The sequence below is a fragment of the Elephas maximus genome, chromosome 4 (genome assembly GCF_024166365.1).
Source record: "Elephas maximus indicus isolate mEleMax1 chromosome 4, mEleMax1 primary haplotype, whole genome shotgun sequence".
Taxonomy (NCBI): Eukaryota; Metazoa; Chordata; class Mammalia; order Proboscidea; family Elephantidae; genus Elephas; species Elephas maximus.
Genome location: NC_064822.1, coordinates 102,113,781 through 102,132,244, shown reverse-complemented (window position 1 = coordinate 102,132,244; position 18,464 = coordinate 102,113,781). Strand labels below are relative to the sequence as shown.

General features: G+C 41.6%; 1 protein-coding gene across 1 annotated transcript; it reads right to left on the bottom strand.

Moving 5' to 3' along the window:
- Nucleotides 1-1,063: 1,063 nt before the first annotated feature.
- LOC126076298 (V-type proton ATPase subunit e 1-like) lies at nucleotides 1,064-11,222 on the bottom strand. The gene is made up of 2 exons (XM_049884855.1): nucleotides 11,159-11,222; nucleotides 1,064-9,596 (listed from the first exon to the last, which is right to left on the bottom strand). Exons 1-2 carry the CDS (start codon nucleotides 11,220-11,222, stop codon nucleotides 9,349-9,351), a joined length of 312 nt encoding a protein of 103 aa, XP_049740812.1. The 3' UTR covers nucleotides 1,064-9,348.
- Between the last annotated feature and the right edge of the window lie 7,242 nt (nucleotides 11,223-18,464).

The window sequence follows — 18,464 nt, the reverse complement described above, 5'->3', positions numbered from 1 at the left end:
CACTTGAAGCTTAATAAAAGTTATTATAAAAAAAAAAAAAAAAATTTGTTACCCTCAAAAGGGGGAAAACATAGTATTAGTATAAAAACTACAGAGTATGTGAGGTAGAAAACCAATTGTAGAGGTAGTCAACAGATGCACTTGCTGATTTATAATTATGTTTTCATACAATGCTATAATCGCTCCTTACTTAGAGCCTCCAGCAATACTCATTACTGTCCTTTATAAAGATTCATGTAATTTCCTCAAAAGCTTAGCCGAGAGTGTAATGAATTCATCATGTAATAAAGAAGTACTGAAAAAAAAAAAAAGAATGCTATGAAGTAGCCCCCAAGAAGATCAAATATTAGGAATAAATCTTACCAGAGATGTAAAAGACTTATACAAAGAAAACTACAAAACACTACCACAAGAATCCAAAAGAGACCTACAAAAGTGGGAAAGTATACCTTGCTCATGGATAGGAAGACCTAACATTGTAAAAATGCCTATTCTACCAAAAGCCATCAATAGATAAAATGCAATTCCAATCCAAATTCCAATGACATTTTTTAATGAGATGGAGAGATAAATCACCAACTTCATATGGAAGGGAAAGAGGCCCCAAATAAGTAATGCATTACTGAAAAAGAAGAACAAAGTGGGAGGCCTCACTCTTCCTGATTTTAGAACCTATTATACCACCACAGTAGTCAAAACAGCCTGGTACTGGTACAAGAGATACATAGACCAATGGAACAGAATTGAGAATCCAGACATAAATCCATCCACATATGAGCAGTTGATATTTGGCAAAGGCCCAAAGTCAGTTAAATGAGGAAAAGACAGTCTTTTTAACAAATGGTGCTGGCATAACTGGATATCCATCTGCAAAAAAATGAAACAAGACCCATACCTCACTCCATGCACAAAAACCAACTCAAAATGGATCAAAGACCTAAATATAAAATCTAAAACAATAAAGATCATGGAAGAAAAAATAGGGACAATGTTAGGAGCCCTAATACATGGCATAAACAGTATACAAAACATTACTAACAATGCAGAAGAGAAACTAGATAACTGGAAGCTCCTAAAAATCAAACACCTATACTCATCCAAAGACTTCACCAAAAGAGTAAAAAGATTACCTACAGATTGGGAAAAAGGTTTTAGCTATGACATTTCTGATCAGTGCCTGATCTCTAAAATCTACATGATACTGCAAAAACTCAACTTCAAAAAGACAAATAACCCAATTAAAAAATGGGCAAAAGATATGAACACGCACTTCACTAAAGAAGGCATTCAGGTAGCTAACAGATATATGAGGAAATGCTCACAATCATTAGCCATTAGAGAAATGCAGATCAAAACTACAATGAGATTCCATCTCACTCCAACAAGGCTGGCATTAATCCAAAAAACACAAAAGAATAAATGTTGCAGAGGCTGTGGAGAGACTGGAACACTTCTACACTGCTGGCGGGAATGTAAAATGGTGCAACCACTTTGAAATCGATTTGGTGCTTCCTTCAAAAGCTAGAAATGGAACTACCATACGACCCAGCAATCCCACTCCTTGGAATATATCCTGGAGAAATAAGAGCCTTTACACGAACAGATATATGTACACCCATGTTCATTGCAGCACTGTTTACAATAGCAAAAAGGTGGAAGCAACCAAGGTGCCCAACAATGAATGAATGGATAAGTAAATTACGATATATTCACACAATGGAATACTACACATCGATATAGAACAGTGATGAATCTGTGAAACATTTCATAACATGGAGGAATCTGGAAGGCATTATGCTGAGTGAAATTAGTCAGTTGCAAAAGGACAAATATTGTCTAAGACCACTATTATAAGAACTTGAGAAATAGTTTAAACAGAGAAGAAAATATTCTTTGATAGTTACAAGAGGGTGGAGGGAGGGAGGGAGCGGGGCATTCACTAATTAGATAGTAGATAGGAACTATTTTAGGTGAAGGGAAAGACAACACACAATACAGGAGAGGTCAGTGCAACTGGACTAAACCAAAAGCAAAGAACTTTCCTGAATGAACTGAATGCTTCGAAGGCCAGCGTAGTAGGGGCAGGGGTCTGGGGACCATGGTTTCAGGGGACATCTAAGTCAAGTGGCATAATAAAATCCATTAAGAAAACATTCTCCTTCCCACTTTGAAGAGTGGTGTCTGGGGTCTTAAATGCTAGCAAGCAACCATCTAAGATGCATCAATTGGTCTCAGCCCACCTAGAGCAAAGGAGAATGAAGAACACCAAAGACACAAGGTAATTACGAGCCCAAGAGACAGAAAGAGCCACCTAAAACAGAGACTACATCAGCCTGAGACCAGAAGAGCTAGACGGTGCCTGGCTATAACTGATGACTGCGCTGACAGGGAACACAACAGAGAACCCCTGAGGGAGCAGGAGAGCAGTGGGATGCAGACCCCAAATTCTCATAAAAAGACTAGACTTAATGGTCTGACTGAGACTAGAAGCACCCTGGTGGTCATGGTCCCCAGACCTTCCCTTCTGTGAGCCCAAGACAGGAACCATTCCCAAAGCCAACTCTTCAGACAGGGATTGGACTGGACAATGGGATAGAAGATGATACTGGTGAGGAGCGGGCTTCTTGGATCGAGTAGACACATGAGACTATGTTGGCATCTCCTGCCTGGAGGGGAGATAACAGGGCAGAGGGGGTTAGAAGCTGGCTGAAACGACACGAAAAGAGAATGGAGGGAAGGAGTGTGCTGTCTCATTAGGGGGAGAGCAATTAGGAGTATATAGCAAGGTGTATATAAATTTTTGTATGAGAGACGGACTTGATTTGTAAACTTTCACTTAGAGCACAATAAAAAAAAAAAAAAGAATGCTATGAAAGTGGCTGGGAGATGGGAGCTTGCTGCAATTATAAACAAACTGGTCAGAGTAGACCCCATCTGAAGAGATGTCATTTGAAAAAGGTGATGTAAAGGAGGTGAGGGAGTAAGTCACGTAGATACTGGGGAAAGAGCATTCTAAGCAAAGGAAAGCATAATAACAGGCTTTGAAGCCAGAGGATACCTGGAATGCTCCAGGAAGAGTGCGAAGTCCACCGTGGCTGGAGAAGAGTAAGCAAGGGGGAGAGCAGTCAGAGATGTGATCAGAGGTAAAGGGGGCCGTGGGGGACATTGTAAGAACTTGGGCATTTGTTCTAAGTAAAATAGGTGCCATTGAAGCTTTCATGGTCTAACTTGTGTTCTAACAATCACTCTGGCTACTCTGATGAAAATGTTGTTAGGTGCTGTTGAGTCGCTTCCAACTCATAGGGTTTCCAAGGAGTGGCTGGTAGATTTGAACTGCCAACCTTTTGGTTAGCAGCTGTAGCCCTTAATCACTATGCCACCAGAGTTTCCAGGCAGTTGAAAATATGAGAAATTAGAAAGTTATGAAGTAATTCATAATTAAAAATTATGAAGAAAATATGGAGTTTAGGGAAAAGGTCTGGACAGGAGATAATAAATTTGGTACTTGTAATCCTGTAGTTGAGGAGGCCTGGAGGTGCAGTGGTTAAGTGCCCAGCTACTAACTGAAAGGTTGGCAGTTTGAACCTACCAAACACTTTGTGGGAGAAAGATGTGGCAGTCTGCTTCTATAAGGACTTCAGTGTTGGAAACCCTATGGGGGCAGTTCTACCCTGTCCTATAGGGTAACTATGAATCAGAATCAACTCGATGGCAATGGTTTTTGAACATTATAGATAGTATTTACAGCCATGAGATCAAAGGATGAGCTCACCAAGTGAATGGATACAAACAGGGAAGACAAGAGGACCAAGAACTGCGCCCTGGGGTCCTACATATTAAGAGTTTGAAAGATGAGAAGGAGTCAGGTAAGGAGAATGATCGATGAGGTAGGAGAAAAACTGAATGTGCTATCCCGCAAGTCAAATGAAGAAAAGTTTTTTTCAGATGGAGAATGGCCTGCTAAATCAACCTATTGAAGTTAAGCAAGATGAGGGCTGAGAATTTGGTATTGAATTTATTAACTGGTCAAATTAACAAAGACCATTTTGTGGGAGTGCTAGGAGAGAAAGCCTAATTGGAGTAGATCTATGGGAGAATATGAGGAAAGGAATTGGCAACAGTGACTGTTGACAAGTGGCAAAACAATGGTGCTTTGTTTTTAAAAGGAGCAGTCAAAATAGGGCATTATCTGGAGGGATAAGTGGGGTCAAGAGAAAATTTTTAAATGGGAAAAATAACAGCATATTTATATTTTTACAAAGTGAGTGATCCAGTAGAGTGGTGAAGATCACTCCACACAGAAGATTGGAGGAAGAATCTGTGAGGTGATTTCTCTGAATAGGGCAGTTGTTGTTAGGTGCTGTGGAGTCGGTTCTGACTCATAGTGACCCTATGCACAACAGAAAGAAACACTGCCCGGTCCTGCGCCATCCTCTCAATCATTGTTATACTTGTGCCCATCATTGCAGCCACTGTGTCAATCCATTTCTTTGAGAGTCTTCCTCTTTTTTGCTGACCCTGTACTTTACCAAGCATGATGTCCTTCTCCAGGGACTGACCCCACCCCCCAACAACATGTCCAAAGTATGTGAGACGGAGTCTCGCCATTCTTGCTTCCAAGGAGCATTCTGGTTGTACTTCTTTCAAGACAGATTTGTTCGTTCTTTTGGCAGTCCACAGTGTATTCGATTTTCTTCACCAACACCGTAATTCTGGGATATGGGACCTAGGGCTGTGCTGTCCAGTATGGGAGCTATGGACCACATATGATTTGAAACATGGCAAATCCAAATAGAGACACGCTGTAAGTAGAAAATACGCTCTAAATTTCAAAGAGCTCCTATGAGAAAAAGAATGTAAAATATCTTAATACTTTTTTTTAACGTGATTTCACGTTGAGATGATAATATTTTTGATATATTTAGTTAAAATAAATCATTAAAATTATTTTCACCTATTTCTTTTTAGTTTTTGAAGTGTGGGTACTAGAGCATTTAAAGTTCCAAATGTGGCTCTCAGTACATTTCTGCTCAGCAGAGCTGCTCAAGGACCCCAGCGAAGGAATTGGCCTTAGATAGGAAAAGCAGAGAGTAGGGGCGGAAATGCTGGTTAGTGAGTAGGTGGTAGGTGTCTGTGAGTTTAAAGTAAGAATCTAAATAGATTTTTCTCCAGAGTTGCTAACCTCTTGTCCCAGCACCATGCCCACTGATCTGCCTCCATTTTCATGAAGTAAATTCTTCGGGCTGTTTCTGAGTTCTCTGTTCCACTGACCTGACTACCTTGTACCTGCCCCTTGCTCAATTAAATATCAGAGCTACACAATACACCCTATATTTCAGGATCGCCCCAACGTCTCTTTCTCTTCTACAGATATTCTTCGGTGTACTTGCTTGTTGTGATTCCAGATTAATTTTTTTTTTGCCAAGTTACAAAATTTGAAAGGTAGTGATTTTGTCTAGAATTACTCTAAGTGTATAAATTAATCTGCAGGAAAGTAACGTCTCTACAATATTCTTCTTTGCCATTCAAGATGTTGGCATATCTTTCCATTTATTAAAATCATCTTTAACTCACCATCATTTTATAATTTTCCTTTTAGATTTGAGGCTTGTTGTTGCTACTATTAATATAATCCTCTTTCTCCTCCACTATAGTTTCTAATTCATAACTACTAGTAGTCCTTGAAGGAGCCCTGATGGCACAGTGATTAAGCACTAGGCTGTTAACTGAAAGGTCACTGGCTTGAACCCACCAGCCGCTCCTCGGGATAAAGGTGTGGCAGTCTGCTTCCATAAACATCACAGTCTTGGAAACCCTAGCGGACAGTTCTACTCTGTTCTATAGGGTCAATATGAGTCGGAACTGACTCTATGGCACACAGCAACAATTTTAGACATCTTTTAAGGGGTTTAGTAGCCCCTGGGTAGCCCAACAGGTAAGTGCTCAACTACTAACTGAGAGGTTGGTGGTTCAAACCCACCTAGAGGTGCCTTGGAAGAAAGGCTTGGCAATATCCTTCTGAAAGTTCACAGGCTCGAAAATCACAAATCCATGAGTCAGAATCAACTCAACAGAGACTGGTTTGGATTGGTTTTGGTTTGGTGTGTTGAAAAACTCTGGATTTTTGTATAACCCCCATTGCCATTGAGTCGATTCAAAGCCATTGCAATCCTATTGGACAGAGTAAAACTGTCCCATAGAATTTCCAAGGAGTGGCTGACCTTTGGGTTAGAAGCTGAGCTCTTAACCACTGTGCCACCAGGGCTCCAGGATCTTTATTTATGGACCTTGTATTTACTCTCTACCATTTGTCAAGGTCCAACTATGTGCCAGGCAACGAACAAGTGCTGATCTTCATGACAACCCTGAGGAAACTCAAGTTAATCAATTTATTAATTTAATAGTTTTTCAGTTTTCTCTATACGCACTTATATTGCCTGTAAAAATATAAATTTTCAATAATTTCATCTTTTATTTCTTTTCTGTGCCTTCATTCAGGGCAAACTAAATATTACTTAGCCCTCCTTTAATGAATGACTCAGGCACATCAACTACTAGCCCTGGAACATCTAGACTAGCTCCTTTCCTTGCTGCAACGCTAATAAATTACTTTGGACTGTTTGCTCCTAGTTGGAATGGCTGTCTCTGCTTTTGCTTTTCTAATTATCACTTCTGTTTACTAGCCTTCAGCCACCACCCTGCCTATGCTGTAGCTTCTAATCTGATAAATAATAAACTGTCAAGCCAGCAGGCTTAAATTTAGACTAATTTCCAGTCTGTGTTGTTGGAGGGTTCCACTGGAAAGTGGTGTTCATGACAGCTATTTTGTGTTCAGAGACACTTTCCTGCTTACTCTTAAACAGTTGAGGTTGTCAAATGGCTGCCGTCTGGACAAGGGAATGCTACAGTACAAGGAAGTCTTATTAAAAAATCACCAGAATGGGAGTCAGAAGACACGGATTCCCAGTTCTACTATTGTAATATGTGTTGCTTCTGCCCTCTGGTTCTCATCTATACAATGGCTAGGAAGAGGTTGACTATATTAATATCTTCCACCTCTATAAATATTATGCCACAGTTTTCTAAGCTTTTTCAAAAGCATTATTTCATTTGTCCCTTCTAATAACCCATTGAAGTGATCAGGCCAGAGACTAGCAATACTAGTTTTCCAGATGGAGAAAGTGAAGTCCAGGAGACTGGGCTATCTAGATGCCCAGAGGTTTCTAGAGGCTGAGCTTGAGCTAGAACCTTGGTCTGGTGTTTCCTAGTGCACCGTTCTTTTGTCCACACTGTACTCTCTCTATGCACCAGTGTTTTAAAACCCATCAAAGTAACTTCCCTCAGACTTTTCTACTTAGCTGGTAAATGCATCATTGATAGATTTTGTCACATTTGCAAGGGGGTATGGAGAATGTTGGAAACCCTGGTGGTGTAGTGGTTAAGTGCTTAGAGGTCGGCAGCTCGAATCCACCAGGCACTCCCTGGAAACTCTATGGTTCAGTTCTACTCTGTCCTGTAGGTGCGACTATGAGTCGGAATCGACTCGACCGCAGTGGGTCTGGTTTTTTTTATGGAGAACATTCTTCCCCTATGCTATATCGCCAGCACTCCAAATCAGCTACTCCCAGGCTCCAGATAGCTCCTCTCCTAAGAGCAAACTAGTTCCCTGGGACCTGGGGCGTGGTTTTCCCAGGAGTGTGCACTCAAGGAGATTAGGGCAGTTATAAAGTTATAGGAAACTGTCCCCAAGACTGCTTTCACTTCTGACACCAATTGCAAGTTTGAAGCCATTCCTGAAATTACCCTCAATTTTGATAATTACTAGAACTCACTGGAAACTGTTATATATTCATGGTCACAGGTTATTACAGGAAACGGAAACAGATTAAGATCAGCCAAAGTTCACTGAATTGTACATGTAGAAATTGTTGAACTGGTGTATGTTTTGCTGTGTATATTTTCAACAACAATTAAAAAGAAAAAAAACACCCAAAGGAAAACATACGTAGGATGAAGTCCGGGAGAGTTCCAAACGTGGAGTTTCTATGTCCTCTCCCTGTGGAATCAGGATGCATTACTCTGCTGAGATCAATGTGTGACAGTGTGCACTGTAGAGTCCCTGGGTGGTGCAAAAGTTAAACGTGTCTAGCTGCTAATTGAAAAGTTGGAGGTCCCGGTCCTCTCAGAGGCATCCCAAAAGAAAGGTCTGGTGGTCTACTTCTGAAAAGCCAGCCATTGAAAAGCCTATGTAGCACAGTTCGACTCTGACACACATGGGATCGCCACGAGTCGGAATGGACTCAACGGCAATTGGTTTGTTGGTTTTTTGATGGCCAACCAGGGGAGTTCACCCAACGTTAATTATTATTAGGGGACCATTACTTAGGCATGATTGATTGATTGCCCACATGGTTGATCTCATTCTCCAGGTCAACTGATACTGCTTGGCCAAAAGTTCCCACCCTAAGTCACATTGTTGGTTGTTCTGGTGTGGCCAGCCCTCACCCTAAATCACATTATTAGACTATCCACTGTGACCCAAGGCCCCGAGGCAAACAAATACAATAGAGATTACCTCCCAAAAACTGGGGGAAAAGGACAGACTTCTTTTTGGATAAGATGAATTCTTCACTACACAGTACAGCTGACAGCTCTTTGCTTCCTGCTTAGTTAGGAAGGGAGCTCAAGGGCTTCAGCTCATGGATTAGAACTTTTTTTTCTTTTGTTGCTGAGAATACACACAGCAAAACATACAGCAATTCAACAGTTTCTACTGATTACACTGATTATATTCTTTTTTTTTTAGAGGACAGAAAAATAATTTATTCTAAAAGATGACAGAAATAAGAAATTCATTCTAAAAATATAGTTTGGTGTAATTCCATCATGTTGGGTCAGACCTTCCCTCTGAACATGTTCTCCTACTGGCTGTCACGCTGGAGTCATTTCTGTCTTGAAGCTGTTTCTGGGCAGTTGTTAAATACTTCGCTGACTGTCGTGGCATGACGAGGTAAGGGTTGTCTTCAAATCCACAGGCTCCAAAGAGAGGGAGATGTACTTCTCTGAAGAATAACACCTTCCATCTCAAAAAAGTGCATAAACATTTTGGGTAGTTGGCACAGTTTTGGTTAAGTAGGCACACCATTCATCAAAGTGTAAAAAAAGGTGACAGGAAAAATACTTCATTTTAGAGTAAGACATTCAAATGTGATGTGAATGTTTAAGGCAGCTGGTGCACAAACGGGCAAGTCAAGGAAGGTGGTCTGGGTTTGGAGATGATTTTGCATCAAGAGGAATTCTCTTCACGGCCTCAATGACAGTTCTTCTTCAGGGCCAGTGATACTTGAGTTACCAGATGGTTTCATTTTTCAACTGTGGTCCAAAGAGAGGGTTGAGCTGGGCCAGAATTGCAATCAGCCAAAACAGATAGCAGCAAACTGAACAGGTCACCAACATAGTGATGATAACTCCTCGGTTAGGGCCCTTAGGGATGAACCAGGGCACTAAGAAGCCCACGAAGCCCCAGAACACGCTCATCACAATGAGAGGCACGGTGAGGCCGCTGTAGTCATGGTTGCCTCGGATCTGCAAGCCGCCTCACTTCGGTCCCACCCGTAAGTTGATTATATTCTTTGAGTTCTGTAAACATTCCCACCCTCCTTTGCTGAGGTGTTCCTCCTCCATTAACATAAAGTCACTGCCCCTAAAGGTCCGTATCTAATCTTTTGTGTCTAATCTGTCTTGGAAGAAGGACAGCCAGAATGCTCATTAGAAGCAAGGATAGTGAGACTTGATCTCACATACCTTGGACATGTTATCAGGAAGGACCAGTCCCTGGAGGACATCATGCTTGGTAGAGTAGGGAGTCAGCGAAAAAGAGGAAGACCGTCAATGAGGTGGATTGACACAGTGGCTGCAACAATGAGCTCAAACATAGCAAGGGTTGTTAGGATGGTGCAGAACCAGGCAGTGTTTGTTCTGTTGTACATAGGGTGGCTATGAGTCGGAACTGACTCCATGGCACCTAACAACAACAACAGATAATTTTTAAAAGAGTATAATGATCAAGGAATACATTTTTTGCTAGTTAAGCCAGATTATTATTTGGGTTTAAGAAGACTTCAGGGGACATTTTTGGTTTAAGTTTTAAAGATTATCTCAGGCAATAATTTCAGGGGTTCACCCAACCTTCATGGCTCCAGAATGTCCGGAGTCCTTGCAAATTTGAAATTCTGTTCCTCATTTCCCCATCTTGATCAGAATTCTTCCATGGAATCTTTGATAAAAATATTCAGTAATGGCAGCCAGGCCCCATCCAGTGCTTCTGGTCTCATGGCAGAGGAGGTAGTCGTTCATGGAGGCAATTAGCCATATGTTCCATATCATCCTATTCCTGACTTTCCTTCTTCCTCTGTTGTTCCAGGTGAATGGAGAACAATTATTGTGCCTTGCATGGCTGCTTGCAAGCTTTTAAAACGCAAGCATTATGGCATTAAACTAGGTAAGAGGTAGAACAGAAGCACTATACATGTTATTAGGTCAATTAAGTGGGATGTACCATGAAACCATGACCCTCAGCCTCTAAACCAAGAAAACAAATTCCATGAGGTTTTGGTTGTACATATGCAGCCTGAGCTGCTTTTTTTTTTTTTTTTTTTGTCATTTTTGTAAATACATCTATCACACAACTTTTGCCAGTCCAACTTTTTATAGGTGTACAACTTATTGACAGCAATTATAATAATAGGTTGTCCAACTCTACCCTTAAGTCAATATTTCTGTAACCATTAGCCCTCCCTCTCCCTCCCTCCTGCCCCTGTAACCACTAATAAACTTTGTTCTCTATACATCTGCCTTTTCATGTCTTTTCACATAAGTAAGGGATCAGACTCTTTTTAAAAGAGAAGTCGCTTTGGCTGTTCCTGAAAGTCATTGATCTTCAGTTCTCCAAGGGAAAATGGAACTCACAGGGCAGTTTGGAAACAGCCCTTAACCAATCAGTACCACAAACAGAATGCTCCAGGTGGCCTGGATTCTGAAATCAGCAACCTGAATCATGCTGAGGTAATTGCCCTTAATGTGTCATCTAAATTTTATATAGACCCAAATGTTTCATTTAAATGTAAAACACCGTGTATCCTAGCGAAATGTGCCTCACTTCCAATCATGCTGCTTTTCCTTGGCACTCCAGATCCAAACCCTGCTGAGATGTTATCCAGCATCATCACCTTCCCAGCTAGCGAAACTCCCATCAGAGAAAGTCAACTATTCTGAAATGCTCCTTCAGTGCATTTAGGGTACAAAGTCAGTCAGTCAAGGACTGAGAACCTACTTGGTGGCAGGCACTGTGGGAAATGCAGAAGGAATCGGCAACAGGTGCTGCCCTCAAGGCTTGACAGTCTAGACGGGTAATGGAAATAGACACATAAATAACTCAATAACTCTTGGGTGGAGGGAAGAGATGGCGCCACATGACTTCTAGGCAAAGGAAATGAGACACTACTCCCTCGGAGCCCAGGACACATGCCCATGCCCTGTCGTTCCCAAAGCCAAGAAGCCTTTCTGGGTGACTTAGTCCTTGAACATTTATTTTTTTGAAATCAAGTCTATTTTTCGAATTCCAGATGAAAAGTTCAATACACACCAATTCTACGCACTGGAATGAATTGCCACCAGGGGTCAGGTTTTCTAAGCCACCTCTGTCCTCTGGACCACTCAGGTAAGTGGAGAAACGCAATTGGCCTAGAACTTGAATTCAGTCCTGGAGCTTTCTTGGGGGATTTACCTCATAGCTGTGAGCTTTGGGGAGTCATGAGAGACAGAGGGCTTCACATTCCTGGAAAAACCAGATGGGGCACTGAGCAAAGACATTACCCTCTCTGTTGGCTTAATGGATGATAAAATTAAGCTCAACGGTAGAAGGTTGTATTAGTTTCCTAAAACCAACTGCTTTTGTAGGAGAAAAAAATCACAAAGTTTAGTAAAGCAAAAAGAAAGTTTTATTTGGCATATATTCAAAAAGGCAAGAATGGGAAAACAGACAAACATGCTGCCACAGCCATGTCTGTCGGAATATTACAGAGTCATCAGAATATATTAACATTAAAAAAAAAAAATTTTTTTTTTTTACAAATGGGTAAAACCACTGAAAGCTTCACCTTTTCACAGATTGGCTAGAAACTGTGATCCTACGTTTTGAATCGTCTTTCTTAACAATCATCGGTACAGATTTCAGTAACTGACAGTCAGGAGGGTCTTCATTGGTCCAACAAACTTCTATTCACTGTATGTTAATAGAAAAAGATAAGAGTGGAAGGTCTTTTGTGTTCTGGCTTATGTGAAAGTTTCCCTAAAAGAAATTTTCAGGGCCCGGTTGATGTGTCCCTGTGAGTCCTTCTGAGCCCAGCTCCAGCTGGGTCACATTCTCTATGCTCAAGGACAGGAAATAACGGCTCCAAGATTGTTTCCTAAATCACTGCCATCGAGTCAATATCGATTTACAGTAACCCCACAGGGCTTCCAAGGTGGTAAAACTCTAGGGAAGCAGACTGCCACATTTTTTTCACCTCTTTCTCCCAAGTAGCTGCTGGTGGTTTTGAACTGCCAGCCTTTCAGTTAGCAGTCAATTACTTTAAACACTGCACCACCAGGGCCTAGGACTGCTGTAAAAAAGTACCACAAACTACAATTGCACTGTGGATCTCTTCCTGGCTGGTTTTCTCAACATTCACATCTTAGGTTAAATGTATCCCTGAGAGGGGACACTCCAGCCCACCCTAACTGAAATACACCCACCCCTAATCATTCTCTCCCTTTGCCTTGTTCTGTATTTTCCACCCATTTATCACTACCTGAAACAATTCTTACTTGTTTACAGGTTTATTTTCTGTCTCCACCAGCCACCCCAATGTCAGTTCTATGAACCCAAGTGTTTTGTCTATCTTGTTCACCTTTTTATCTGCAGGGCCTTGTCATCTTTAACAATCAGTCAATATACATCTGTTGCGAGCCCAAGTGAGAAACTGAGGAAGTGCCCTCTGTGGGTGTGTTGGGGGTAGGGAAAGATTTTGAAATGCAGAAGCAGAATCGTTGCTTTCCTACAACTTACAATCCAAATTTAATCATTCTTTGGATGATTTTGGATTAAGCAAGTAGGTTTTAGAAGATTGAAAGCACACGTTCACATATGCTGTTGTTGCTGTGTGCCCTTGAGTTGATTGTGACTCAGAGCAACCCTACAGGACAGAGCAGAACTGCCTCATTGGGTTTCCTATGCTGAAATCTTTATGGAAACAAATCTCCAGGTCTTTTCTCCCACCGAGCAGCTGGGTGGGTTTGAACCACCGACATTCGGTTAGCAGCCCAGTGCTTAACTGTTGGGCCACCAGGATTCCTTATGTTCATATATAAATACCACTAATTGATGCCTTGATTGCCTATCATTAAAAAAACGGTCTAATGATCTTAATTAGCCTAATTCAAGATGCTATATACAATTAGTAATTAAACTGCATTTTAGAAACGGAAACTGAATTTGAAAATTCTCTTTAATTTCAACGTTTTATAATTATTCCAAACTCATGAAGCCTTAAATTGTAAATTGGTGATGATTCTATGCAGCTGGTATTCTTGATAGACCTCCACGGAGGAATTTTAGGTGACAAAGCTGTAGTGGAAACCACAATTTTAGGGTCTTGGGGAGCTGTCACGTACATTCTCATTTGTCTATGTTCTCGCCATCCTATTCTTGTCTTATATGACTTCTTATAGTTGTTTGTGGGGAGGTAACTTCCATTCCCATCAACTGACACTGATTACTCATTCAACTCAGCTAATTTTGACCAGGCACATGCCGACAGAGTTCACAGCACCAAGCCAAGTAGGAGCTGAGCCACTGAGTCTCTGCTCCTGGGACAAGGGACCATATCATTCCTGCACCTCTTTGAACTTTGACCAAGTTGTTCCTTTGACCTGTGACTTACTTGGAATCTTCTGCTTAAATGATTTAGTGTTTGTTGGCAGTCAGGGTCCGTGAGTGGAAATTGGCTGCAGGTAATTTCTGTGATGTGAAAAACCTCACCCACCTACTTTGATTTAAATGGTCTAGATTGCAAAGTACTGAATATGGTATTCATTTATACAAAACCATAAAATGGGACTTTACGTATGCATAGGAACAGAATGCCCTGTGGGTCAGGAAGCAGAATTTGGGAAACAGGGAAAATATAGGCTTGTCTTTATCTGTACTCTCTGAATTTTTCATGATGAGAACATATGTGTATGTTATGCATATAATTAAAATAATTTTTAAAAATAAGTTTAACATGGACAGAAAATACATAATAGATGCTATATCATCAGACTATATATCAAGGCTGAATGTAAGAGGAAATCTCTATTCTCGGTGAGATTGCACACATCTTCATAAAACTCACAGGGTCTCTGGTCATTCCCCTGTAATAATCTCTCTGTTCCCAGCAGGTGTCTTAAAAAACGATCCATAGGCTGCAGCTCATTCCCCACCCTCAGTTGCTGCCCAAATGTCTTTATTTTCCTAATGCTGCCTTCTCTCCACTCTATGCAGTTGCTCTTGCTCTCAGTGCCATGCCGTTTTGTGACCTTCCTCTTTTGCTGCTGACTTGATATTGATGGGGAGATAAATTTTCATTCTTGTACCCAACACATCAGCAAACCTGCCTGCCAAGTCCCTAGCCACTCTTAAAGGAACTGTGTGCACCCACAGCCCTCATGGGGTGTCTAGACCAAGCTAGACACCCAACTGAAAGGGAGCCAAAACCTACAGGCTGGTTAGCAGCCCATGAGGTATTCTGGTGTGAAAAGCCCTGTTTAAATAAAGACAAACTGGCTTCAGCAGTCTAATTCTCAGGAATTAAAATCAAGAAACATTGATAGAATGAGGCAGTTAGTAGTAACAGTTGTTGCTGAGAATATGCAAGAGACAAAGGCCTTGAAGTGGAGAAGGGCCATGGGAAGCCGAGAGCAAGTTGAAGGTAAGAAGAAGCAGAAACAATGAGAAGACAGATGCTGTAACAAAGGATTGTGAGTAAAAGGTAGGAAAGACAGGTGATAGTGAGAAGAGAATCGGAGAGGCCTGGAGAAGCAAACCCACAGAATAAATGGGTTATGTTGATGGTGGTGGCCTGCCAGAAGACCCAGAAATTCCACCACTTGAGCTTCCAGAATTATCTTTGCATCTCTTATGGGTTGATTTATGTTCCCCAACAAGACATGTTCAAGTCCTAACCCCTGGTACCTGTGTATGTGAACACGGAGTCAGAGATCAGAGTTAAGCTGCCACAAACGAGAGAATGCCAAGGATTGCCAGCAACCACCAGAACCTGGAAGAAGTAAGGGAGGAGTCTCTCTGAGAGCCTTCAGAGAGAGCACGGTGCTGCTGACATCTTGATTTTGGACTTCTAGCCTCCAGAACTGTGAGAGAATAGATCTCTGTTGCTTTAAGCCACCCAGTTTGTAGTATTTTGTTTGGCAGCCCTGGGAGACAAATACAGCATCTAAATGACTTTCTGGTTCCAGTCTCCTTGAGGCCTTGCTCTGACACTGCTCTTTCTCAGACCTGGTTGTTCTATTTTTCCTGAGTTCCCTGAGACTTGGCCATGAAGCTGAGGTCACGGTTTCCTCATTTCTAAAGGAATGGTTATAGCATATTCTTCGTTATTATTTGAGGCCACCTTAGTCTTACTTCTCAAAATGGAAGAGCCTAATTTAGTCACCTTGCCACACAGGTGTCCCCTCATTACAGAAGGTAGGACAGGAACAGCTTAACAGTGTGGAAAAGGCATGTCTTTGAAGCAGACCAATCTGCGTTTCTATCCTAGATCTGCCCAATGTGAGCTGTGAGACTTTAACTACTCCTGAGGCTGGTCCTTTTAACTTTAAATGCCTCCGGTTCAGGACTGCTGCCAGATCCAGTAATGGTTGATATAAACAGCTGCTGTGAGACCTGACACATTACAAGTTCATTACAAGCACTCATTACAAGTTCATGCCCTTCCTTCTTCTCTGTGGATACTTCCTTTTTCTTGCACAATAAAGCCCAGCCTGCCCCACCCCCTCCAGTAGCAGCAGCTCTGTTGACTCTGTCTGCTTCCTGTCTCACTGGGGCATTCATTTAACTGTTTTGTGCTCACACACTTAATGAGGGAAAGTCAATCAAAACTGTAAACATGGACTTTGAGTCAGAGTTTGAGCCCATTTACTTTGACATCTACAGGGAGTTAATTAGAAAAAAATGGTAAGAAGCCCTATAATGGAATCAATTGTGCTTGTTGTTGTTGTTGGCTGTCCTCAAGTTAGCTCGAACTCATGGCAACCCCACGTACAACAGAACAAAACAATGCCTGGTCCTGTGCCATCTCCATCCTCATTGGTATGCTCAAGTGTGTATTTTTAGTGCTTTCCAACCTAGGGAGCTCACCTCTTAGCACTACACAGTAAAACCTAAAAAAGCCAGAACTGTGTAAGGTGGAAACCTGTCAGAGTAGGAAAACGCAAATATTTTCCACTAATTGAGAGTGATAGAAAAGTGGAAAAACTGGGAAGAGAAAAGTGGTAAAACTTCACCCTGTCAAAGGAGGAAAACTGGCGAGGCGCGGAAAAAAAAGGCAGTCCCATCGAGTCCCAGCTCTCATAAGTTTTACTGTATATATTCTGTTGTGATCCACAGTGTTTTTATTGGCTAATTTTCACAAGTAGTGTTACCGAATGCAATGGGCTCACTGCTTGTACTCTCATTCAAGCAGACTGAAAGCAGAGACATAGTTTATTACTTGCAGCAATTAAGGAGACAAGAATATTGATTTCAAAGCACTGCCTCCCAAAACAAAGGGCTGGAGGAAATTTTTATGCTATGTGGGAAAGGGGAAGTCATAGATATTCATTAAATTCTTTGGAAGCAGCACGTATATTTATTGTGGGGCCGGGCTAGAAATTAGTACGGAAGTAGCAGATAGACCCCTGCTTCTGAAGTCTGATGATTTTTAGTTTCTTGGTAAGAGTCTCAGAGCTTGGGTTTAACTTCAGGTCACTGATTATCTCACAGCACATGTGTGGGGGTCTGATTTCAGCTGGTTTGTCTGAAAAACACTTGTAAGCAGGGAGATAAGAAGGAAACCCCATGGGGGGACCTCACAATCTTGCCTGCAATCTGCTGTTTAAAGTTGCCTTGCAAAATCCTTCACTGGCACAGCCCCCGGTTCAGGGCCTGCCTGTTTCCTAACTGGTCTCAATAGATCACCAAATCTTTTTTTGTAGTCTGTCTTAGTTCAAAAGCTCTACTGAAACCTGTCCACCCTGAATGACCCTGCTAGTATTTGAAATACCACTAACACAGCTTCCAGCATCACAGTAATACGCAAGCCACCACAGTACAACAAGCCAATAGACAGATGGTGGAATCAAACGGCAGGGTTGGGGGAATTATTTTCTTCATGCCTACACCTAGTCAGCCTGTAATAAACAAGTGTTTACTGAGCCTCTATTTTGGACAAAGGTACTGTAGAGAAAGGAAAGCTACAACATTGCATGTGGTGAAACTCAGGTATCCAGTGGTCAAATCATAGTAAGTTTATTTCAGTTTCACTTATTTAGGTTTTCAAACGTAAGACCTCAGCTGCTAACCAAAAGGTCAGCAGTTCAAATCCACCAGATGCTCCTTGGAAATCCTATGGGGCAGTTCTATTCTGTCCTGTAGGGTTGCTATGAGTCAGGATCGACTTGACAGCAAGGGGTGTTGTAGGATAAAAACATCGCAAAGTTGAGTAAAGCAAAAAGAAAAAGTTTTATCTGGCATATTTTCAAAAAGGCAGAAGTGAGAATCAGAGAAGCACGCTGCCAGAGCTAATGTCTGCCCCAATCCAAGGAAAGGTTACAGAACAGACAAAGGTGGGAAACGGACAAGCATGCCACGACAGCCATGCCTGCCTGAGTCCAAAGAATATCACAGAATGGGCAAGAATGGGAAAATGAACAAGCGTGCTGTTACAGACATGTCTGCCCAAGTCTGAGGAATGTTACAGAGTCATCAGTGAATATTATATATTAACATACAAATGGGCAAAACCATTGAAAGCCTCACCTTTTCACAGACTGGCTAGCAAGTATGATCCTACCATTTGAATTGTCCCTGTTAACAATCACTGGTACAGGTATCAGTAATGACAGTCAGGAGGGTCTTCCTTGGTCCAACAAATTTTCTATTCACTAAATGCTAATGGAAAAAGACAAGAGTGGAAAATCTTTTGTGTTTATTTGATTGGTTTGTTTATGTGAAAGTTTCCCTAAAGGATATTTTCCAAGATTATCCTAGCTATTGTCTTTATACCTCTGGGCCCAGTTGATGTGTCCTTGTGAGTCCTTGTGAGCCCAGCTGCAGCTGGGTCACATTCTCTATGCTCAAGGACAGGGAATAATGACTCCTGTATTAT